This window comes from Crotalus tigris, unplaced genomic scaffold (genome assembly GCF_016545835.1).
Source record: "Crotalus tigris isolate CLP2741 ecotype Arizona unplaced genomic scaffold, ASM1654583v1 scf7180000021359.57557, whole genome shotgun sequence".
Lineage (NCBI taxonomy): Eukaryota > Metazoa > Chordata > Lepidosauria > Squamata > Viperidae > Crotalus > Crotalus tigris.
Genome location: NW_024098470.1, coordinates 30,194 through 55,958, shown reverse-complemented (window position 1 = coordinate 55,958; position 25,765 = coordinate 30,194). Strand labels below are relative to the sequence as shown.

The 25,765-nt window shown below is 44.4% G+C and overlaps 2 protein-coding genes across 3 annotated transcripts; both read left to right on the top strand.

Moving 5' to 3' along the window:
• Nucleotides 1-716: 716 nt before the first annotated feature.
• On the top strand, nt 717-12,715 carry LOC120320411 (zinc finger protein 883-like). 2 transcript variants are annotated; one of them, XM_039370062.1, is made up of 3 exons: nt 717-889; nt 4,112-4,231; nt 10,650-12,715. In XM_039370062.1, the coding sequence occupies exons 2-3, from the start codon at nt 4,144-4,146 to the stop codon at nt 12,608-12,610; spliced, it is 2,049 nt and encodes a 682-aa protein (XP_039225996.1). In that variant the 5' UTR covers nt 717-889; nt 4,112-4,143; the 3' UTR covers nt 12,611-12,715. The 2 variants fall into 2 exon arrangements, with proteins under 2 accessions (XP_039225996.1, XP_039225995.1); XM_039370061.1 differs by lacking the exon at nt 717-889 and adding an exon at nt 1,181-1,368.
• A 5,794-nt stretch (nt 12,716-18,509) lies between these two features.
• On the top strand, nt 18,510-20,577 carry LOC120320412 (gastrula zinc finger protein XlCGF57.1-like). The gene has a single exon (XM_039370063.1). It carries the CDS (start codon nt 18,533-18,535, stop codon nt 20,459-20,461), a length of 1,929 nt encoding a protein of 642 aa, XP_039225997.1. The 5' UTR covers nt 18,510-18,532; the 3' UTR covers nt 20,462-20,577.
• Nucleotides 20,578-25,765: the final 5,188 nt, after the last annotated feature.

Sequence of the window (25,765 nt, the reverse complement as noted above, 5' to 3'; positions counted from 1 at the left end):
CTGGCTGTGACTCATAGGATAATTCTTCAAAATTTGATTAGAATAGAATAGAATAACAGAGTCGGAAGGGATCTTGGAGGTCATCTAGTCCAATCCCCTGCTCAGGCAAGAAACCCTACCATTTCAGACAAATGGTTGTCCAATCAAGGAGAGAAACAATCTGCAACTAAGGAGAGAGTTCCTGACAGTTGGAACAATTAATCAGTGGAAAAACAATACTCCAACACTGGAAGTTTTTAAGAAGAGATTGGACAACCAGTTGTCTGAAATGGTATAGAGCAGTGGTGGCGAACCTATGGCATGGGTGCCAGAGGCGGCACTCGGAGCCCTCTCTGTGGGCGCACATGCCGTTGCCCCAGCCTTGCCTCCGCCCGTGACCCCCTCCACAGCAGCAGCCTCCCTGGAGGAGAGTCCAAAGATGATCACTTTCCCAACGGAAACCTCTTTTTTTGCAAAGAAAACCTGTTTATTATTTTTAAAAAATCCCTCGCTTTCCCTTTTTTATGGCTGTCTCCTGTTTGAATCCCAAAGTCCAAAGTTTGCCCCTTTAAACCCCTTAACTCCCCCCCCCCTTTGCTTCCTAGGATTAAAACAGGATCCGCCCGGGGGCGCCCTCTTCCCAAAAGCTTTTAGGTCAGTGGGAAGGAGTCCATAGGATCTGGGAGGATCTGGAAGAGGAGGAGGAGGGAAGAGGGAGGGACCTAAATAGGGAAAAGCAATCTCTGCTTCCACTTTAAATCGCTGACCGCGGTCTTTCCGTGGAAGGAGGGAGGTGCAGCTTGCTGGGAAGGCAACTGGCGTTGGAGCAGCTGTGAGGAAGGCGTTGCACGAATCCTGCCCTGCGCGCCTCTTCTTGGAGGACGGAGTCCCAGGCCAGGGGCAGAGTAGGGTAAGAAGCTTCCACTCTCCTCTCCCTTCAGACACTTCTGGTAACGAGATGGGGAAAGTGCTTGGAAATTATGACTTTTAAATGCTGCTTTTAGGCATCCCTCCTAAGATTGTTCCTGTAGGCACCACTCTTTCTCCCTGGAGTTGTGGAGTTCCCCCTACACACACACCGCCAACCACTGGAAGTTTTTCCAAAAGAGACCGGACAACCATTTTGACCAGGATAGTATAAAGCAGTGTTTCTCAACCATGACAATTTTAAGGCATGTGGACTTCAACTCCCAGAATTCCACAGCCAGCAGCCTTGAGCAGAGGGGGTTGGACTAGAAGACCTTAGGGGTTCCCTAGGATTCTGTGTTCTGTGATAGTTTCCCATGGGATTTTTTTCCCAGTGCTGTGTCAGGTAGCCCTTGATTGAAATGGCCGCTGGCCACTTTCTCCTACAACACAGCTTGCCTCCCGGACTTGTAGCTGCCCCAGGTACTGGAAGTTTTTCAGAAATAAACCCGGATCACCATTTGACCTATAAGGCCTTCTGCCTTGCGCAGAGTTGGGGTTGGGCTAGAAGACCTTGGAGGTCCCTCCCAGCCTTAGGATTCTATGTTCTAGGATCTTTTCCCATGGGTTTTATATTAATGATGATGATGATGATAATAATAATAATAATAACAATAGTAATAAAGTTGGAAGAGGTCTTGGAGATCATCTAGTCCAACCCCCTGCTCAGACAGGAAATCCTATACCATTTCGGACAAATGGCTGCCCCTGGTGCTTTAGTCAGGTCCAGAAGCCTTTGATTGAAATGGCTGCTGAATACCCTGGAGGAATTCCTGCTTTGCCCCTTTATTTCTTTGCTCATGCCAGACTGCCATTAACCCTGGGGGAAAGGGGGGGGGAGGGAGCCATCAAGGTTGAGAGAGCCCAGGCCACAAGCAAGGAAATGGAATGTGGACCCATGGCCAAGCCAGCCAATCCAATTGGACATCAGGGAGATAATTGGGGGGGGAGGGCTTGAGAGAGGGGAAAGTAAGTGGGCAATCTTAGCCTGCAAACCTCATATCTGTTTTTTTTCTCCTTTCTCGTAACCACTCGTCTTTAGTAAAAGTAAAAGGTCCAATCAGTCAATTTCAACTTCTTGCGGAGGTGGGGGGGGGGAAGTTCTTGCAAAGTTGGAATTGATTGATTGAACTTTTTAGTCCCACCCAGTCTGCCATTACCACTGCAGCTACACCCACCCAATGGGCCACACCCATCCTGCCCTCGACAATGCGTAAGTGGGTTTTGGGTTGCAGTTTGGGTACTCAGTCTTTAAACGCTTCGCCATCACTGGTCTAGGCTCTTCTTAAAAATCTCCAGTGGTGGAGCACCCAAAATTTCTGGGAACAAGTTGTTCCACTGATTAATTGTCCTCCCTGTCAGGAAGTTTCTCCTTAATTCCAGGTTGCTTCTCTCTTTGATCAGTTTCCAACCACTGTTTCTTCTCCTGCCCTACTGATAACAAAACAAAATGGGTTTTGTTATCAGTAAAAAGAGCAGCAGGTCCATTTTGTACAGAGGTGGTTCAGGAAAGTTGCCCCATTCATGCATCTCGCTCAAGGCTCCGTTTCAGCTGACGACGCCCCCCCCCCCGTCCCGATTGAATTTGCCCGCATTTCTTCATGGGTTCCTTTTTGTTTTTCCATGTCCTTGTTTTTTATATCGCCACTCAAGAAAGATTCATTCATCAAGGAGAGAAGCAAGCTGGAATTAAGAAGAAATCTCCTAACGGGGAGGACAGTTAACCAGTGGAACATCTTTGCCTTCAGACGTTGTGGTGCTTCATCACCGGAGCTTTTAAGGAAAAAAAACTGGAGGGCCCCCTTGTCTGAAATGGCACTATAGGGTCTCCTGCTTGAGCTGGGGGTTGGACTGGAAGACCTCCAGAGGTCTCTTCCAGCTCTCTAGTCTGACTCCAAAGTGCTGGGGGCAGTGTGTATTTGAAAAGAAATCATCCATTTCCTATAAGCCAGTGGTTCTCAACCTGTGGGTCGGGACCCCATTTGGGGTCGAACGACCGTTTCACAGGGGTCTCCAAACAACGCACTCCGCCATTTTTTTCCCCCTTTTCCTTAGCTGTGCTACTCCCTTTTATTCTATTGACTTTTGAAAGCCAATAGAAGAGATTCTCTTGAATAGAGTCTAATTCTATTGGCTTTCAAAAGCCAATAGGAATTGTCCAGGCTGTCTCTGCCCTGCTGAGCCCGCCAAAAGTCCCCTTCTGCAAGCGGTGCTGCACCAGTTGAGTAGTCCTCGACTTACGACCGGTTGAGTAGTCCTCAACTTACGAGCAGTTGGGGGTCGCGGCATTAAAAAGATTGAGAACCACTGCTGTAGGCTATTCCAAAGGGCAAGTGCCACCTGTGGAAAAAAAAGAGTTTTTCTTCCCTGATTATCTGACAGGGAGGGTGAACACTCACTAGAACTCCCTGAGATGGGATCTGCTTGAGGCCTCCAGGTCAAGCTCTGTGATGCTTCAGTGCATACATTCATGGCTGTGAGGCCTGCCTTTGAATCCAATCCCTGGTCCTTCCACACCTTTCAGTTTTCTCCTCACCCAGAGTCAGCTTCTGTGTGTTGTTGCTGTGGCTGCAAAGCACTCAGATAAACTGATTCTCTACTTAGCACAGAAATAGGTAAAAATCGCCCTTCCGCACTGCAGGTTCAAGAATGTCGCTAGGATGTTTGATCGCAAATTATTGCTGTTTCCCCCCCCACACTGGTAAATAGTCCTCGACTTACGGCCACAATTGGGCCCAACATTTCTGTTGCTAGGGGAGACATTTGTTAAGTGAGGTTTGCCCCGTTTTTATGACCTTTCTTGCCACCGTTCTTAAATGAATCGCTGCAGTTAATACGTTAACTGCACTTAACGGTGGTTAAGTGATTGTCATAAGTTCACGGAAAGGGGATCACATGACCCTTTCAGGGTCATCAATATGAACCAGTTTGCCAAGCATTTGAATTTGGATCACACGCACTCGTCGTCTTAAAAGGTTCGCCATCACTGACCTAGAGGCTTTGCACTTTGTTTATTCCTTTGGAAAGATTCTCCAAAGAAGATGTTTATTTGCCCTGCTTGGAAATTTTTGCTGATGGCTTTGTTCATTATGAACAAAACTTGCATATAATTTACTGAATTTTTCATTAATAGGAATGTTCATAGAATGTTCTCTTTCTGTTTTAGGAGTTGCCACGGATATAGCTGTGTTTTTCTCCATGGAGGAAGGGGCCCTGGTGGATGCTGAGGAAAAAGCCCTGCACCGAGAGGTCATGCTGGAAAACACAAAGAATATGGCCTCCTTAGGTAAGAGATTCTGTTAAGATGTTTATATTTATATTTGTAAAATTATTAAGATGTTTATATTTATAATAATAATAATAAAGTTGGAATGGACCTTGGAGGTCATCTAGTCCAACCCCCTGCTCAGGATGGAAACCCTACACCATTTCAGACAAATGGCTGTCCAGTCTCTTCTTAAAAAACTTCCAGTGTTGGAGCATTCACTGCTTCTGGAGGCAAGTTGTTCCACTGGTTAATTGTTCTGTCAGGAAATTGTAAATATATATATATACATTGCTTACTGGTGTACACCGCTTAGAGAGTGCTTGCACTTAAAGCGGTATATAAGTCTCATAAATAAAATAAATTTCTCCTTAGTTCTAGGTTGCTTCTCTCCTTGATGAGTTTCCATCCATTGCTTCTTGTCCTGCCTTCAGGTACTTTGGAGAATAGCTTGACTCGCTCTTCTTTGTGGCAGTTCCTGAGATATTGGAACACTGCTATCATGTCCCCCCTCGTCCTTCTCTTCATTAAATTAGATATACCCAATTCCAGCAACCGTTCCTTATATGTTTTAGCCTCCAGTCCCCTAATCATCCTTGTTGCTCTTCTCTGTACTCTTTCTAGAATCTCAATATCTGTTTTACATTGTGGTGACCAAAACTGGATGCAGTATTCCAAGTGTGGCCTTACCAAGGCATTGTAAAGTGGCATTAACACTTTACGTGATCTTGATTCTATCCCTCTGTTAATGCAGCCTAGCACTGTGTTGGCCTTTTTGGCAGCTGCAGCCCACTGCTGGCTCATATTTAAGTGATTGTCCACTAGGAGTCCAAGATCCCTCTGACAGTTACTACTATTGAGCAAGGTACCCCCTATACTATAACTGTACATTTGGTTTTTCTTGCCTAAGTGTAGAACCTTATTTTTTTCATCATTGAATATCATTTTGTTAGATAGCGCCCAGTGTTCAAGTCTGTCCAGATCCTCCTGTATCTTCTGGAGTGTTGGCTATTCCTGCCAGCTTGGTGTCGTCTGTAAATTTGATGAGTTCCCTACCTATCCCCTCGTCCAAATCGTTGATGAAGATGTTAAAGAGCACTGGGCCCAGAACAGAGCCATGGGGCACCCCACTACACACTTCCCTCCATGTAGATGCAGTTCCATTGAGGACCACACGCTGAGTATGGCGGTCAACCAGCTACGAATCCATCTGGTAGTGATGCTGTCTTACCCACATTTTTCTATCTTATCAAGTAGTAGGTTGTGATCTACTTTATCAAATGTCTTACTGAAGTCCAAGTAAATTATATCCACAGCATTCCTCTGATCCACTAATTTTGTCACTTGGTCAAAGAATGCAATAAGATTTCTCTGGCATGATCTGTTTTTGACAAACCCATGTTGGCTTTTAGTAATGACTTTGTTTGCCTCTACATGTTCGCTGATCCGTTGTTTGATTATCTTTTCCAGAATCTTCCCTAGGTATTGAGGTCAGGCTGATAGGTCTAGGTCTATAGTTTCCTGAATTTATTTTTTTCCCATTTTTGAAGATGGGAACTACGTCAGCTCTTTCCCAGTCCTCTGCTAGTTCCCCAGTGCTCCAGGATCTTTCAAAAATATAGTTCAGTGGTTCTGAGATCATATCTGCCAGTTCCTTGAGAGCCTTGGGGTGTGATCCATCTGTTCCTGGTGATTTGAACCTGTCTAGGCTGGACAGGTGTTCACTTACCATTTTCTTGCCTATCTTAACTTGTGTTTCTAATCTGTTTTTTTTTTAATGGTACTGTTTTTGATAGGTTGGACTGTTTTTTTCCCTTTGTGTAAAGACAGATGCAAAGAATGAGTTAAATAGTTCTGCTTGCTCCCTGTTTCTTGTTACCTTCTTGCCACTTTCCCCCAATGGACCAATCATTTCCTTCACTTTTTTCTTGTTTTTTACATGTTGAAAGAAGCTTTTTTTATTATTTTTGACTTTGGTTGCAAGCCTTAGTTCATTTTGAGCCTTAGCTTTCCTCACTTCATCTTGCAAGCACGTGCTATTTGCTGATATTCTGCCTTAGTTATGTGCCCCTCTTTCCACTTTTTATACTTGTCCTTTTTATCTTTCAATTTATCAGAGTTCTTTATACAGCCATGCTGGTTTCTGTTGAGAGCTGTTATTTTTCTTCTTTGTTGGTATTGTGCTAGACTGGGCTTTTAGGTTGAAAGGATCACACACCTTGGTTCCATTTTACATGAAAGCTGGGACATGACCGTTGAAGTAAAGACAGGGATAGAAAAAGCTCGAATGGCATTCTTCAAAATGAAAAAGGTCTTCTGCAGTCATGACATAAGCCTAAGATTGAAAATCAGGCTTCTCATATGCTATATTTTTTCTATCTTGCTCTATGGAGTAGAGAGCTGGTCTCTGACAGAAGGCCACCTGAAGAGAGTAGAAGCATTTGAAATGTGGATTTACGCATAAGCTGGGTTGACAAGATCAGAAATGAGGTGATAAGCCAGCTGGGAAAGCCAAGGGAAATCCTCAAAACAATTAAAAAACGAAAATTAGAATATTTTGGACATGTGATGCGACACTCAGAAAAATACGGTATATTCCATTTAATCCTCCAGGGAAAGATTGAAGGCAAACAAGGTTCAGGCAGAAGAAGAACATTGTGGCTTCAAAATCTAAAGGACTAATTTGGACAAAACTCAGCAGCACTTTTTCATGCGGCTGCTGATAAGAACAGGATTGCCAACATGATCGCCAACGTCTGATAACGAATATGGCACAAGAAAAAGAAGGGCTTTTATTATCTCTCTTTTCAAAATTTCCCAAGCTTCTTAAGTTGTTTTCCCCTTGAGGATTCTCATCCATGGAATCCTTCCCAAGCTCTCTCTAAGTTTATTGAAATTAGCTTTCTTAAAGTCCAAGACTCTAGTTTGACTGTGTCCTATTGCTTTAGTAGCTGGAACAGTGGGGTTGTAAAATGAGTCAGAAGTTACAGTTATAGCTGATTGGTTGGAGAGAGCTGTTTCTTGTCTGAGGCAATCTATGCTGTGATTGGTTACTGTGAGTGTAAAGGAGGACTTTCCTTCTTTCCCGCCTTTTTTCCTCTGTATGCTCTGTAATTTTACCTCAGGATGACCCTGTTAGCCTGACTATCTTGTTTACTGTAAATATTGATATAAAATATATTAATTTAAACAAAAACTACAAGTTCGTGTCAGCGTCTCTGCCCTCATTTAGACACCTGCTGCGCAATTTCCTGACAGATTCTCTTTCCTCTGGATTGAAAGTGTAGTGGACGTGAGCAGCTGATCTGTTTCTCAGATGAACTCCTAGTTTCTTCCTGTATGCAGTAAACAGCAGTGTCCTTATCTGCGTTTCTACTCCTACTTAGTCTGAGAAAATGACCTCCACATTGTCTCCATGACTTTTCCATCCTAGCCAGTTTCTGATTCTGTCTATCCCACTTTATAGAGAGCTTTTTAGAAGCTGCTTTCATTTTGCTGTTTTTTGGTCTATAATGATGGGTCCACAGCTTGATCGCAAGGATGTACGGTAACTTCTAGCAAAGTTGTTTGTCTGATTGGCCAGGTCCTCAGCAGATGGGATCTTCAAACCCTAATCCATCCCATTTTTTCTCTTTTTTAGTGCTACCTGAAAATGCAAGAACAACTAGAGATACTGTAAATCTCTATGGAGATTCTCAGTCATCCAAGTCATAGTTGTCCCAAAGGTGCTTTTTCAAAAGTCAACTGAACTTTATTGGTTTTTAAGGGATTTCATTTCCTCTGGACTGAAAGGGTGGTGGAAGTGAGCAGCTGATCTATTTCTAAGTTGAAATGCTATTCATTGTGTATGGTTAACTGCATTTTTACTTCTAGATGGTTTGTTAAGATGAACTAAACCCTCCACACTGTCTCCAGGAGGAGGAGAGAGAGGTGTTTTCCCATGCAGTTTCTCATCCTGTCTGTTTCACTTTGTAGTCTTAGGAATGGCTTTCATTTTGCTAATGTCAGACTTGCCCCAGTCCGATCTCTTAGGAAAGAAAGCATCTCAACTCCATTTAATTGAAATGATCGGTTCTTTTACTAAAGAAATGTTGGTTGCAGTAGAGTCAGACTACAACTAAATTTATGGAATGGAATGGAATAAGTATTAAGAGTAGAAAATAGAATAGAATAAGAATTAAGAGTAGAACAGGACAGAAACGAACAGAATAGAATAGAATAACAGAGTTGGAAGGGACCTTGAAGGTCTTCTAATCCAACCCCCTGATCAGGCAGGAAACCCTATACCAGGGGTAGGCAACCTCGGCTCTTTTATGACTCATACGGGAATTCTGGGAGTTGAAGTCCATGAATCATAAAAGAGCTGAGGTTTATTTATTTATTATTTATTTATGAGACTTATATACTGCTTTTAAGTGCAAGCACTCTCTAAGGGGTGTACACCAATAAGCAATGTATGTATATATATATATATTTACATTGCCCCCAACACTCTGGGTCCTCATTTTACCTACCTCGGAAGGATGGAAGGCTGAGTCAACCTTGAGCCGGTGAGATTTGAACCGCTGATCTGCTGAACACAGTCAGCTAAAGTGGCCTGCAGTACTGCACTCTAAATGCTGCGCCACCTCAGCTCCTAGGTTGCCTACCCCTGCCCTATACCATTTCAGACAAATGGTTGTCCGATCTCTAGAGCAGTCACAATTTCTGGAGGCAAGTTTTCCCACTGATTAATTGTTCCAACTGTCAGGAATATTTTTTCTTAGTTCTAGGTTGCTTCTCCCCTTGATTAGGAGATACAAATGGTTTTCCCTCCTCCCAGCCCTCCTCCCATGACCAGTCCATCTTCAAGCAATAAGGATCCACCTAGGTATTTTGAGAACACTGAGATGTTTGGGGAAATCCACATTCTTTCTCAGGGTACATGGCTTCAGGTGCTGGTACAAACTGTTTCAGAGCTTCTTTGTACTTCCATTTCCCCTCCTCCCTGTTTCCCATCATGTACACACACAGGTTAATTGCCCATTTGTCCCCCATGTCCTCCCTTCTCCTAGCCTTTGGTGGCAGGATGCCAGCAAGCGCCCCCCCCCCATTTTCATGGAGATCTTCCTTAGGGACAACTAGGGGAGAATGAACATGTCCAAACTGAAAACCGGTATTTTCAAGGGAAAACTTCCTCAAGCAGAGTTAGGACATCCATCCACCCATCAATCAGAATAAACCTGAAAGGGACCTTGGAGGTCTTCTGTTCCAACCCCCTGCTCAAGCAGGAGACATCAGTCGATGCTTCCCCTTTCTCCAATGTAAATTTGGTGAACCTGTTCTCTCTCATCATCCAATTTTTGAACAAAGTCAGCTTTCAAAAGTCCCTCCTGTATCCTTTGAACTGAACCTGAAGGAGAAGCAGAGTTGATGAGGACCCACCCTGAGACTCAAAAATGATTTTCCCCAAAGCATTAGGGATTTGTATTCTGCAGTACAGGCGGCAAGAGGGAAGCCTGTGGCAGATTATTATATCGACTACTGAAGATATGAACATAATACCATGTTTTGAACACGGCCTGCTAGAAGCAGGGAGAAGAATCACAAAAAGAGCTGTGGGAAGTCAACTCCCCAGAGAAGGAAATATTAACAGGGCAGAAAAATATATTTCCTTCAAGGATCTTAAAGAGACAGAAAAGCATGCCCAGTTTTTCTTGATAGCCCCAGGTCTCCCTCCCCCAAGCAGAAGCCAGCTCTGTACAAATGCAGGTGTAAGCCATCAGGAAAGTTTGAGCCAGAAGCTCAAGAAGACAAAGACCTAAAATCTGCATACCTCACCTGTGAGAGGACATGGTAGGATTAACTCACAAATACCAGAAAGGCACACCCAGGTCAGATTACGTGACACAGGAAATACAAAGCCTGAAACAGGAACAGGAACCACTTCAAACAAAAGGCTAGATAGGGTACAAAAACCTACCGTATATGCCGGCGTATAAGGCAACTTCCGCAAGCATTAAAATCGGCGCCACAGACGGGGGTCGTCTTATACGCCAAGTCGTCTTATACACCGGAAATACTGGTAGTTTCCAGCGTATAAGATGATGTTCTAGGAATGCGACTCGGCGCCAAAGACAGGGGTTGTCTTGTACACCGGGATATACGGTACTACCCATGTGCTCAGGCCCTTCTTTTCTCTGGTCTTTCCTGCAAGAACCATCTTTCTGGCTTTTCAATAAACTGCTACCTTCTTTCTAAAGCAATTGCCATATTCTTTATTTATCCCTAACTTGGATGAACCAGGATAAAGACTTTTCTTTCAACAGAGCTAAGAGAAAAATAGAAATGGTGGTGGGAGTTTCAGGAATGTTCAAATAAGGGATGCAACAAATGATGCTTAATTCCTTTCACACCACCATTTGTGTCATGTATCCTTTTTTTTCTCCCCCCCAAATAGGTGGTGATGTGAAGATAGAGGGTTCTAGCCAAGCAGTGGCAACACCTTTTCTAACAGTCAAAAAGGAAGATGCGGAAAAGATGAGTGAAAAGGAAAGGCTTGGGGGAAAGGAGGAGCTGAAGAAATACTCTAGTTTCCAGTGTGCAGATATCGGCTCTTTCTTGCACAGTGATGATCCCCAAGAAAAAGGAGCATGTCCAGGGTGCGGGAAAATACCCAGAGATGAATTGGGATTATGTGATTGTGTAGAGAAACAAAGTGAAAGCGGGGAATGCTCGAGAAGGACCCTTCCTCTTACTTTTCATCAGAAAATACAAGAGGGAGAGAAACTGTACAAATGCACGGAGTATGTGGAAAACTTTGGTACAAGCCATTCCTTCACATCCCATAAAAACATTCCCAAAACAGGGGCTCCATACAAATGCCTGGAATTTGGAGAAAACATCAGTCAGAAAAGTCACCTGAATTCCCATCAGAGGATCCACAAAGGGAGGAAGCGGCATCAATGCATCACCTGCAGAAAGAGCTTCGGAAGGAGCACCTCTCTAACTTCCCATCAATGCATCCACAGCAAGGAGAAGTATCAATTCAGGGAGGGTAGAATGAAGCTTACCCAGAGCCAGGAACAGAATTCCTGGAAAAAAAAACCCACTGGGAATGATTCATGTAAATGCCTGGAATGTGGGAAGAGCTTCCGTTCTGCAACTCACCTCACTTATCATAATAGGATCCATTCTGGGGAAAAACCATATCATTGCACAGTGTGTGGAAAGAGCTTCACCCAAAATGGCAATTTCAATTTACATAAGAGGATCCATACCGGAGAGAAGCCGTATAAATGCACAGAGTGTGGAAAATGCTTCACGGCCCGTGGTGCCCTTAATTCTCATAAGACGATTCACACGGGGGAGAAACCCTATGAATGCCTGGAATGTGGGAAAAGCTTTGCCAGAAGCGGTACTCTAACCTTACATAACAGGATCCATAAAGGGGAGAAACCTTATAAATGTCTGCACTGTGGAAACAGCTTTAGTCAAAAAGTGCATCTTCAGTCACACGAGAGGATCCACACAGGGGAAAAACCATTTCAATGCATGGAGTGTGGAAAGAGCTTCCGTGCCTCAGAAAAACTTACTGCCCATCGCAGAAGCCACACGGGGGAAAAGCCCTTTCAATGCCTGCAATGTGGAAAGCGCTTTGCCAGTTCCGGAGGCTTTTATGCCCACGAACGGATCCACACAGGGGAGAAACCGTACAAATGCCTGGAGTGTGGAAAGAGCTTCCGCAAATCCAGCCACCTAACTTCCCATAACAATATCCACACTGGAGAGAAACCATATCAATGTTCCGAATGTGGAAAGTGCTTTAATCAAACAAGTAACCTTAATAAACATAAAAGGATCCACACAGGGGAAAAGCCTTATAAGTGCACCGAATGTGACAAATGCTTCACTGGCTCGGGGGCCCTTGTTTGCCACAAAATGACCCACACCGGAGAGAAACCATACGACTGCAAGGAATGTGGAAAAAGCTTCGGTCTAAAAAGAACTTTAATAATACATTACAGAATCCACACTGGGGAGAAACCATACAAATGCACAGCGTGTGGAAAGAGCTTCAGTGATCCCCAAGAACTTGTTTCCCATGAAAGGATCCACACTGGGGAAAAACCCTATAAGTGTGTGGTGTGTGGAAGGGGCTTTAGGACCTCCCGTGACCGTGGTTCCCACAAGCGGACCCACACAGGTGAAAAGCCATACCAATGTGGGGAGTGTGGAAAATGCTTTAGTCAAAATACTTCCCTTCATATCCATAGAAGAATTCACTCAGGAGAGAAACCATATAAGTGTATGGAGTGTGGAAAATGCTACAGTCGTAGTGGTGCTTTTAATTACCATAGGAGGACACATACTGGTGAGAAACCAGATAAAAGAGTTGAACGTAGAAAAATAATTAGTTAGAATCAGTCACGTAAAATCGGTAGAAAGATTCATTCAACGAAGACGCCATTAAATGTATCAAGCGTGGAAAGAGCTTTTTTAAAAATAAAATAAAACAAAACTTTATTTTTCTTGTTAAAAGATTTGCTCATTGGAGAAACTACTATGAATATCTCAAGGTAATAAAGTGCTTCAGTGCCTCTTGTTTGCTTATTCCCATAAATTGATTTAGCTGGAAGAAACCATAGAAATACGCTGAATGTGGGAAGTGTTTCTGAAGCACCAGAAACCTTACTTTCCATACATCTATGGAGATTCTCAGTTATCCAGATCATGGTTGTCCCAAAGGTGCTTTTTCAGGAGGCAACTGGACTTTCTTGTTGTTCTTCGAAGACGTTTCGCTTCTCATTCAAGAAGCTTCTTCAGCTCTGACTGGATGGTGGGAAATGGAAGGATTTATACTCCTTGCAGAAAGCTGGTCATTTGCCTTCTTTTACAAATGTCTTTGAAGACATTTTCTTTTCTTCGAAGACATTTAGCTATGCACTTTGGGATGAACACCCTTCCATTGGACCTGTGCTTGTCTTCAACAGCGAAGGACAGAAAACATCCTACAGCCAAGAAGACTCCACACCCATTTGCACCACTCAGGCCATCCTGAGGACACAGATAAACCTCCAAATGGCCTCAAGGACTCTCTAAAAGAATGCAAATGACCAGCTGTCTGCAAGGAATATAAATCCTTCTTGATTCCCCATCACCCAGTCAGAGCTGAGGAAGCTTCTTGCGTGAGAAGTGAAATGTCTTCAAAGAGACACAAAAAAGTGCAGTTGTCTCCTGAACAAGCAGCTTTGGGGCTTACTTTCCATAAAAAGACATGTAAATGAAGGGGGTCTTAATGGAGCTTTGACGTGAAAAGTATCTCATTAAAGGATCCACATAGAAGGGAAATTATATCCTTCATGACACTGGAAGCGATTCAGAACCGAAGCAACCTTAATTCCTATGGAAGAATACATATTGGGGAGAAACAACGCATCACAAGCGCAGAAGCGATTTTTATGCACAATTCTTCATTTTCTATCCCATAGGAAGATGAAACTTAAAAAATGAATGCTCTTAAACATAGGCAAATAGTTGATCTGAACTCCAAACTTTGGGGACTGCCACAACTCTGTTTCTGACTTTTCTGCTGATACTTAACATTTAAGGCAGGGATCCCCAACCTGTGGGGCCTGAGGGTTTTGCAACTGAGCCATGGACGAGTGCACACACATCCTTACTCGTTCAACCGGGGTGTGAGCGAGCACACGTGGCTGTGCTCCATTTCTGCATAACTCTCTAGCAATTGAGAGGGAGATTGGATCTTGAAAACAAACAACTGTCAAGATTGTTATACCCTTCCACACTCACACCTGACCCGCTGATGTCTTATACCACGGGTGCCAAACTCGCCGCGCGACGGGACATGTCGTGACATATCATGACTTTTTTTGCATTGCCGGAGCTCAGGTGGGCGCAGCCTCCGCATGGTGCAAACGGCCCGTGGGCCGGCAGTTTGACACCCATCTTTCACCCTCCAATGACCCTCATCTGAAGTAACCTCCCCATCACAAGACTCACAAGCCTCTCTGATGACTCACACCTGACCCATCACCAGATCCTCACTTGACATACCGTATTTACCGGCGTATAAGGCGACCCGGCGTATAAGGCGACCCCCGACTTCAGCGCCGATTTCAATGCCTAGAAAGTCTTATCCGCCGGAAACTACCGTAATTTCCAGCGTATAAGACGACTCGGAGTATAAGATGACCCCCGACTTCAGCGCCAATTTCTGCGCTTTAGAAAGTCGTCTTATACGCCGGAAAATACGGTACCCACACTTTATAAACAGAAGAGCGCAGATACTGACATCCCCTAAAGTCCACTGAATATGTTACCTAGCCTTGTAATGAAACATTCAGAAACCAACCCACAAGCTTGGAGGGCGAACTTTCATCCTCATTCTACAAACCAGAATTCCAGATATTCCTCACTATTGCAAACTTGTGTTGCTTTCTGGTGCTTTGGAAAATAAATTGACCCCCTCTTCTTTATGGCCACCTCTCAAACACTGGAATACTGCTATCGTGTCCCCCCCCCCAGTCCTTCTTTTCTCTAGACTAGCCAAACCCAAATCCTGCAACTGTTCTTCATGCGTTTTAGTCTCCAGGCCTGTAATCATCTTAATTGTTCTTTGCACTTTTTCCAAAATCTCAACATCGTTTTTGTAATATGGTGAGCAAAACTGGCCAATTAACCAGTGCAACAACTTGCCTCCAGAGGTTGTGGGTGCTCCATCACTGGGGGTTTTTAAGAAGAGACTGGACAGCCACTTGTCTGAAATGGTATATAGGGTCTCCTGCTTGAGCAGGGGGTTGGACTAGAAGGCCCCCAAAGTCTCTTCCAGCTCTATTCTGATTAAAATGAAGAATAACCTTTGGGACTGAAACCAGAATCAGCCACAGAAAGGTGAGGCAAGAGGTTTTCATCAGCTTTTCTACTCCTACTTAGTCTGAGAAAATGGCCTCCACATTGTCTCCATGACGTTTTCCATCCTAGCCAGTTTCTCATTCTGTCTATCTCACTTTATAGAGAGCTTTTTAGAAGCTGCTTTCATTTTGCTGTTTTTTGGTCTGTAATGATGGGTCCACGGGGTTTCTCACAAGGATATAACTTCTAGCAAAGGTGTTTGATTGGCCAGGTCCTCAGCAGATGGGATCTTCCAACCCTAATCCATCCCACTTTTTCCCTTTTTTAGCAATACCTGCAAATGCAGGAAGAACTAGAGATACTGTAAATCTCCATGGAGATTCTCAGTCATCCAAGTCATAGTTGTCCCAAAGGTGCTTTTTCAAAAGGCAACTGAACTTTATTGATTTTTAAGGGATTTTATTTCCTCTGGACTGAAAGGGTGGTGGAAGTGAGCAGCTGATCTATTTCTAAGTTGAAATGCTATTCATTGTGTATGGTTAACTGCATTTTTACTTCTAGATCAGCGTTTCTCAACCTTGACGATTTTAAGGCATGTGGACTTCAACTCCCAGAATTCCACAGCCAGCATTGCTGGCTGTGGAATTCTGGGAGTTGAAGTCCACATGCCTTAAAATGGTCAAGGTTGAGAAACGTTGTTCTAGATGGTTTGTTAAGATGAACTAAACCCTCCACATTCTCTCCAGGAGGAGGAGAGAGAGGTGTTCTCCCATGCATTTTCTCATCCTAGGCAGGTTCTGATCCTGTCTGTTTCACTGTGTAGTCTTAGGAATGGCTTTCATTTTGCTGATGTCAGACTTGCCCCAGTCCGATCTCTTAGGAAAGAAAGCATCTCAACTCCATTTAATTCAGTGGTTCTCAACCTGTGGGTCGGGACCCCATTTGGGGTCGAACGACCATTTCACGGGGGTCGCCAAACAACGCAGTCCGCCATTTTTCCCCCTCTTCCTTAGCTGTGCTACTCCCTTTTATTCTATTGGCTTTTGAAAGCCAATAGAATAGACTCTCTTGAATAGAGTCTAATTCTATTGCTTTCAAAAGCCAATAGGAATTGTCCAGGCTGTCTCTGCCCTGCTGAGCCCGCCAAAAGTCCCATTCTGCAAACGGTGCTGCCCCAGTTGAGTAGTCCTCGACTTACGACCGGTTGAGTAGTCCTCGACTTATGACCGGTTGGGGGTCGCGGCATTAAAAAGGTTGAGAACCACTGATTTAATTGAAATGATCGGTTCTTTTACTAAAGAAATGTTGGTTGCAGTAGAGTCAGACCACAACTAAATTTATGGACTGGAATGGAATAAGAATTAAGAGTAGAAAATAGAATAGAATAAGAATTAAGAGTAGAACAGGAAAGAAACGAACAGAATAGAATAGAATAACAGAGTTGGAAGGGACCTTGAAGGTCTTCTAATCCAATCCCCTGGTCAGGCAGGAAACCCTATATCAGGGGTAGGCAACCTCGGTTCTTTTATGACTCACGGACGTCAACTCCTGATCAGGCAGGAAACCCTATACCAGGGGTAGACTGACTCGGGAATTCTGGGAGTTGAAGTCCATGAATCATAAAAGAGCTGAGGTTGCCTACCCCTGCCCTATACCATTTCAGACAAATGGGTGTCCGATCTCTAGAGCAGTCACAATTTCTGGAGGCAAGTTTTCCCACTGATTAATTGTTCCAACTGTCAGGAATATTTTTTCTTAGTTCTAGGTTGCTTCTCCCCTTGATTAGGAGATACAAATGGTTTTCCCTCCTCCCAGCCCTCCTCCCCTGACCAGTCCATCTTCAAGCAATAAGGATCCACCTAGGTATTTTGAGAACACTGAGATGTTTGGGGAAATCCACATTCTTTCTCAGGGTACATGGCTTCAGGTGCTGGTACAAACTGTTTCAGAGCTTCTTTGTACTTCCATTTCCCCTCCTCCCTGTTTCCCATCATGTACACACACAGGTTAATTGCCCATTTGTCCCCCATGTCCTCCCTTCTCCTAGCCTTTGATGGCAGGATGCCAGCAAGCGCCCCCCCCCGCCCATTTTCATGGAGATCTTCCTTAGGGACAACTAGGGGAGAATGAACATGTCCAAACTGAAAACCGGTATTTTCAAGGGAAAACTTCCTCAAGCAGAGTTAGGACATCCATCCACCCATCAATCAGAATAAACCTGAAAGAGACATTGGAGGTCTTCTGTTCCAACCCCCTGCTCAAGCAGGACACATCAGTCGATGCTTCCCCTTTCTCCGATGTAAATTTGGTGAACCTGTTCTCTCTCATCATCCAATTTTTGAACAAAGTCAGCTTTCAAGAGTCCCTCCTGTATCTCTTGAACTGAACCTGAAGGAGAAGCAGAGTTGATGGGGACCCACCCTGAGACTCAAAAATGATTTTCCCCACAGCATTAGGGATTTGTATTCTGCAGTACAGGCGGCAAGAGGGAAGCCTGTGACTACTGTAGATATGAACCTAATACCATGTTTTGAACACGGCCTGCTAGAAGCAGGGAGAAGAATCACAAAAAGAGCTGTGGGAAGTCAGCTCCCCAGAGAAGGAAATATTAAAAGGGCAGAAAAATATATTTCCTTCAAGGATCTTAAAGAGACAGAAAAGCATGCCCAGTTTTTCTTGATAGCCCCAGGTCTCCCTCCCCCAAGCAGAAGCCAGCTCTGTACAAATGCAGGTGTAAACCATCAGGAAAGTTTGAGCCAGAAGCTCAAGAAGACAAAGACCTAAAATCTGCATACCTCACCTGTGAGAGGACATGGTAGGATTAACTCACAAATACCAGAAAGGCACACCCAGGTCAGATTACGTGACACAGGAATACAAAGCCTGAAACAGGAACAGGAACCACTTCAAACAAAAGGCTAGATAGGGTACAAAAACCTACCGTATATGCCAGCATATAAGGCAACTTCCGCAAGCGTTAAAATCGGCGCCAAAGACGGGGGTCATCTTATACGCCAAGTCGTCCTATACACCGGAAATACTGGTAGTTTCCAGCGTATAAGATGATGTTCTAGGAATGCGACTCGGCGTCAAAGACGGGGGTCGTCTTATACGCCGGATCGCCTTGTACGCCGGGATATACGGTACTACCCATGTGCTCAGGCCCTTCTTTTCTCTGGTCTTTCCTGCAAGAACCATCTTTCTGGCTTTTCAATAAACTGCAACCTTCTTTCTAAAGCAGTTGCCATGTTCTTTATTTATCCCCAACTTGGATGAACCAAGATAAAGACTTTTCTTTCAACAGAGCTAAGAGAAAAATAGAAATGGTGGTGGGAGTTTCAGGAATGTTCAAATAAGGGATGCAACAAATGATGCTTAATTCCTTTCACACCACCATTTGTGTCATGTATCCTTTTTTTTCTCCCCCAAATAGGTGGTGATGTGAAGATAGAGGGTTCTAGCCAAGCGATGGCAACACCTTTTCTAACAGCCAAAAAGGAAGATGCGGAAAAGATGAGTGAAAAGGAAAGGCTTGGGGGAAAGGAGGAGCTGAAGAAATACTCTAGTTTCCAGTGTGCAGATATCGGCTCTTTCTTGCACAGTGATGATCCCCAAGAAAAAGGAGCATGTCCAGGGTGCGGAAAAATACCCAGAGATGAATTGGGATTATGTGATTGTGTAGAGAAACAAAGTGAAAGCGGGGAATGCTCGAGAAGGACCCTTCCTCTTACTTTTCATCAGAAAATACAAGAGGGAGAGAAACTGTACAAATGCACGGAGTATGTGGAAAACTTCGGTACAAGCCATTCCCTCACATCCCATAAAAACATTCCCAAAACAGGGGCTCCATACAAATGCCTGGAATTTGGAGAAAACATCAGTCAGAAAAGTCACCTGAATTCCCATCAGAGCATCCACAAAGGGAGGAAGCGGCATCAATGCATCACCTGCGGAAAGAGCTTCAGAATGAGCAGCTCTCTAACTTCCCATGAATGCATCCACAGCGAGGAAAAGTTGTATCAATTCAGGGAGAATAGAACGAAGCTTACCCAGAGCCAGGAACCAAATTCCTGGGGAAAAAAACCCACTGGGAATGATTCATGTAAATGCCTGGAATGTGGGAAGAGCTTCCGTTCTGCAACTCACCTCACTTATCATAACAGGATCCATTCTGGGGAAAAACCATATCATTGCACAGTGTGTGGAAAGAGCTTCACCCAAAATGGCTATTTCAATTTACATAAGAGGATCCACACCGGAGAGAAGCCGTATAAATGCACAGTGTGTGGAAAATGCTTCACGGCCCGTGGTGCCCTTAATTCTCATAAGACGATTCACACGGGGGAGAAACCCTATGAATGCCTGGAATGTGGGAAAAGCTTTGCCAGAAGCGGTACTCTAACCTTACATAACAGGATCCATAAAGGGGAGAAACCTTATAAATGTCTGCACTGTGGAAACAGCTTTAGTCAAAAAGTTCATCTTCAGTCACACGAGAGGATCCACACGGGGGAAAAACCATTTCAATGCATGGAGTGTGGAAAGAGCTTTTGTGCCTCAGAAAACCTTACTGCCCATCGCAGAAGCCACACGGGGGAAAAGCCCTTTCAATGCCTGCAATGTGGAAAGCGCTTTGCCAATTCTGGTACCTTTCATGCCCACAAACGGATCCACACAGGGGAGAAACCGTACAAATGCCTGGAGTGTGGGAAGAGCTTCTACAAATCCAGCCACCTAACTTCCCATAACAATATCCATACTGGAAAGAAACCATATCAATGCACCGAATGTGGGAAGTGCTTCAATCAAACAAGTCACCTTAATAAACATAAAAGGATCCACACAGGGGAAAAGCCTTATAAGTGCACCGAATGTGACAAATGTTTCATCGACTCGGGGGCCCTTGTTCGCCACAAAAGAACCCACACCGGAGAGAAACCATACGAATGCAAGGAATGTGGAAAAGGCTTTGGTCAAAAAAGAACTTTAATAATACATTACAGAATCCACACTGGGGAGAAACCATACAAATGCACAGCGTGTGGAAAGAGCTTTAGTGATCCTCAAGAACTTGTTTCCCATGAAAGGATCCACACTGGGGAAAAACCCTATAAGTGTGTAGTGTGTGGAAGGGGCTTTAGGACCTCCCGTGACTGTGGTTCCCACAAGCGGACCCACACAGGTGAAAAGCCATACCAATGTGGGGAGTGTGGAAAATGCTTTAGTCAAAATTCCTCCCTTCATATGCATAGAAGAATTCACTCAGGAGAGAAACCATATCAGTGTATGGAGTGTGGAAAATGCTACAGTCGTAGTGGTGCTTTTAATTACCATAGGAGGACACATACTGGTGAGAAACCAGATAAAAGAGTTGAACGTAGAAAAGTAATTAGTTAGAATCAGTCACGTAAAATCGGATTTGCTCATTGGAGAAACTACTATGAATATCTCAAGGTGATAAAGTGCTTCGGTGCTTCTTGTTTGCTTATTCCCATAAATTGATTTAGCTGGAAGAAACTGTAGAAATACATTGAATGTTGAAAGTGTTTCTGAAGCACCAGAAACCTTACTTTCCATATGTCTATGGAAATTCTCAGTCATCCAGATCATGGTTGTCCCCAAAGGTGCTTTTTCAGGAGGCAACTGGACTTTCTTGCTTTTCTTAGAAGACGTTTCGCTTCTCATTCAAGAAGCTTCTTCAGCTCTGACTGGATGGTGGGGAATGGAAGGATTTATACTCCTTGCAGAAAGCTGGTCATTTGCATTCTTTTACAAATGTCTTTGAAGACATTTTCTTTTCTTCGAAGACATTTAGCTATGCACTTTGGGATGAACACCCTTCGATTGGACCTGTGCTTGTCTTAAACAGCGAAGGACAGAAAACATCCTACAGCCAAGAAGACTCCACCCCCATTTGCACCACTCAGGCCATCCTGAGGACGCAGATAAACCTCCAAATGGCCTCAAGGACTCTCTAAAAGAATGCAAATGACCAGCTGTCTGCAAGGAATATAAATCCTTCTTGATTCCCCACCACCCAGTCAGAGCTGAGGACGCTTCTTGCATGAGAAGTGAAATATCTTCAAAGAGAAACAAAAAAGTGCAGTTGCCTCCTGAACAAGCAGCTTTGGGGCTTACTTTCCATTAAAAGACATGTAAATGAAGGGGGTCTTAATGGAGCTTTGACGTGAAAAGTATCTCATTAAAGCAGTGGTTCTCAACCTGTGGGTCGAGACCCCATTTGGGGTCGAACGACCATTTCACGGGGGTCTCCAAACAACGCAGTCCGCCATTTTTTTCCCCTTTTTCTTAGCTGTGCTACTCCCTTTTAATCTATTGGCTTTTGAAAGCCAATAGAATAGACTCTCTTGAATAGAGTCTAATTCTATTGGCTTTCAAAAGCCAATAGGAATTGTCCAAGCTGTCTCTGCCCTGCTGAGCCCGCCAAAAGTCCCATTCTGCAAACGGTGCTGCACCAGTTGAGTAGTCCTCGACTTACGACCGGTTGAGTAGTCCTCGACTTATGACCGGTTGGGGGTCACGGCATTAAAAAGGTTGAGAACCACTGCATTAAAGGATCCACATAGAAGGGAACTCATATCCTTCATGACATGCTGGAAGCGATTCAGAACCGAAGCAACCTTAATTCCTATGGAAGAACACATATTGGGGAGAAACAACGCATCACAAGCGCAGAAGCGATTTTTATGCACAATTCTTCATTTTCTACCCCATAGGAAGATGAAACTTTAAAAAGGAAGGCTCTTAAACAGAGGCAAATAGTTTATCTGAACTCCATACTTCGCCCCAATTCTGTTTCTGACTTTTCTGCTGATACTTAACATTTAAGGCAGGGATCCCCAACCTGTGGGGCCTGAGGGTTTTGCAACTGAGCCATGGATGAGTGCACGCACATCCTTACTCGTTCAACCGGGGTGTGAGCGAGCACACGTGGCTGTGCTCCATTTCTGCATAACTCTCTAGCAATTGAGAGGGAGATTGGATCTTGAAAACAAACAACTGTCAAGATTATTATACCCTTCCACACACACACACACACACACACTCTCGTGCACTCATGGCCGGCACGAGCGCACCCACATCCTTTCTCACTCAAGCGGTGTGTAAGCGAGCGCACGTTCCTGTGCTCCAGGTGCGCAAGGGGCAGGTGTGCGTGCACGTTCCTCGTGTAAAGGGAGCTGTGCATGCACTTGCCAGCTGCTTATGCAAACCATCCCCTCTCTCCCCTGCCGGTCTGCAAAACATTGGAGAACTGTTGATTTAAGGTGTAAGAGGATTCAAAACATGGTTCTAAGTAAAGTGGGAAATTGTGTATGTTGTAGCACCTCTTTCATCTATTTTTTTTTATTTGTATAGCTGCCCATCTTATACATGGTTCCAGCTGGCTTACTATTGACATAAGAGCAAAGTAAAAGCACAACCAATAATTAAAAGCAACAAAATAGCAGTGAGAATAATCAAACACCACACAATACAATCAGACAACGGGCTCATCCAGACTATCAGGGCCCCAGGCTTGATGACAAAGCCAAGGTATTAATGCTTTAAAAAAGGCCAGCGAGGTTGAACTAAGCCGGATCTGGATGGTGGGGAGATGATATTGCCATGGCCCAAAAAACCCACCTCCTATGTAGCACTAGATGCCACTCTTGGGGATGGAACCCAGAACAAGCTCTCTTGGGCACAAAGCCAGACCTAACAGGGTGGATAGACACTACAGGTAGTCCTCGACATACGACCACAATTGAGCCCAAAATTTCTCTTGGTAAGGGAGACATTTGTTAAAGTCAGTTTTGCCCCATTTTTCAACCTTTCTTGCCTCAGTCGTTAAGTGAATTACCGCAGTTGATAAGTTAAGTCACGTGGTTGTTAAGTGCATCTGGCTTCCTTGTTGACTTTTGCTTGTCAGAAGGTCACAAAAGGTGATCGCGTGAGCCCCCAGGACACTGCAACCGTCATAAATAGGATTCAGCTGCCAAGCGTCTGAATTTTTATCGCAGGACCATGGGGATGCTGCAGTTATGACCGTAATTTTGAAAAGTGGTCATAAATCCCTTTCTTCAGCGCCGTTGTAACTTCAAATGGTCACTAAACAAACTGTTGTAACTCGAGGACTACCTGTACTGGAGACTTGGGGGGGGGTTCCATAAGTAACCCAGCCACAAGGCATGAAGGGATTGGAGTGGTTTACCTCACCAAGGGGAAGATCCTGGTGTAGAGTCAAACGAGCATAACTCTCTAGCAATTGAGAGGGAGATTGGATCTCGAAAACAAACAAGCGTCAAGATTGTTATACCCTTCCACACTCACACCTGACCCGCTGTCTTTTACCATGGGTGCCAAACTCGCTGCGTGACGTGACGTGTCCTGTCAGAACGTTATCGACTATGGAAAACCCCATTTCTGCCCTCTCTGGATTCTGTCATACGATGGAGGGGAAGGGGGTGGTGGTGAACAAAGGGGTTTTATGGCCCTCACTGTAAGGGCTTCAAAGGACTTGAATGTGGATACCACCCAAAAGGACTAAAGCATAAGAATGGGGCCATCAGCTTTGATCTGCTCTCTGAAGTCTCCCTTCCACCGGCAGTGAGGAAAAAGGGGCTGGAAATGTAGCGCCTGAGATTGTGGCTGGAAAGATGGTGGGGTGGGGTGGGGTGGGGCTGCTGGGGACCCCTTAAAATCTTGAACCGCAGGGCTTGGGCCCCAGGTCCTGTCTAGAACGCCTGCAACCATTTTCTCTTAATAAAGGATGCCTGTTGGAAGGAATATTCCAAGAGTTCTGTCTTCTTAAGATGCCAAGAATTTTTTTGCATTGGCGGAGCTCAGGTGGGCGCAGCCTCCGCACGATGCAAACGGCCTGTGGACTGGCAGTTTGACACCCGTCTTTCACCCTCCAATGACCCTCACCTGAAGTAACCTCCCCATCACAAGACTCATCACAAGCCTCTGATGACACCCCTGACCCATCACCAGATCCTCACTTGACATACCCACACCTTATAAACAGAAGAGCGCAGATACACCCCCTAAATTCCACTGAATATGTTACCCAGCCTCTCGTAATGAAACATTCAGGTACCAAGCACAAGCTTGGAGGACGAACGTATCACCCTCATTCTACAAACCTGAATTGCAGATATTCCTCACTATTGCAAACTTGTGTGGCTTTCTGGTGCTTTGGAAAATAAATTGACCCCCTCTTCTTTATGGCCACCTCTCAAATACTGGAATACTGCTATCGTGTCCCCCCCCCCCAGTCTTTTCTCTAGACTAGCCAAACCCCAATCCTACAACTGCTCTTCATGTGTTTTAGTCTCCAAGCCTTTAATCGTAATAATAATAAGTAGTAGTAGTAGTAGTAAAGTTAGAAGGGACCTTGGAGGTCATCTAGTCCAACCCCCTGCTCAGGCAGGAAACCGTATACCATTTCGGACAAATGGCTGTCCAGTCTCTTCTTAAAAACATCCAGTGTTGGAGCATTTCCTGCTTCTGGAGGCAGGTTGTTCCACTGATTAATTGTTCTCACTGTCAGGAAGTTTCTCCTCAGTTCTAGGTTGCTTCTCTCTTTGGTTAGTTTCCACCCGTTGCTTCTTTCCTGCCTTCAGGTGTTTTGGAGGGTAGCTTGACTCCCTCTTCTTTGTGGCAGCCCCTGAGATATTGAAACACTGCTATCATGTTCCCCCTCATCCTTCTCTTCATTAAACTAGACACCCCCAATTCCAGCAACCGTTCCTTATATGCTTTAGCCTCCAGTCTCCTGATCATCTTTGTTGCTCTGTACTCTTTCTAGTTGCTCTTCTTTGCACTTTTTCCAAAGTCTCAACACCTTTTTTGTAATATGGTGACTAAAACTGGCCAATTAACCAGTGCAACAACTTGCCTCCAGAGGTTGTGGGTGCTCCATCACTGGGGGTTTTTAAGAAGAGACTGGACAGCCACTTGTCTGAAATGGTATATAGAGTCGCCTGCTTGAGCAGGGGGTTGGACTAGATGACCCCCAAAGTCTCTTCCAGCTCTATTCTGATTAAGATGAAGATTAATCTTTATGATTCAAACCAGAATCAGCAACAGAAAGGTGAGCCAAGAGGTTTTCATCAGAATAATAATAATAATAATAATAATAATAATAATAATAATAATAATAATGTTGGAAGGGACCTTGGAGGTCATGTAGTCCAACCCCGTTCAGGCAGGAAACCTAATACCATTTCAGACAAATGGCTGTGCAGTCTCTTCTTAAAAACCCCCAGTGATGGAGCACCCACAACCTCTGGAAGCAAGTTGTTGCACTGGTTAATTGTTCTAACTGCCAGGAAGTTTCTCCTCAGTTCTAGGTTGCTTCTCTCCTTGGTTAGTTTTCACCCGTTGCTTCTTGTCCTGCCTTCAGGGGCTTTGGAGAAGAGCTTGACTCCCTCTTCTCTGGGGCAGCCCCTGAGATATTGGAACACTGCAATCATGTCACCCCTCGTCCTTCTCTTCGTTAAACTAGACATACCCAATTCCAGCAACCGTTCCTTATATGTTTTAGCCTCCAGACAAAAATATCTTTCTTTGCAAGATATTTTTTTCCCTGTTAGGAAAATGGTTATATTCTCAGCTGTGGTGCAGGACGGTCAGTTTCGGGACAAAGTCCAAACCTTACCCCCTCAAACTCTTAACCCACCCAGTTCCTCTCCCAAC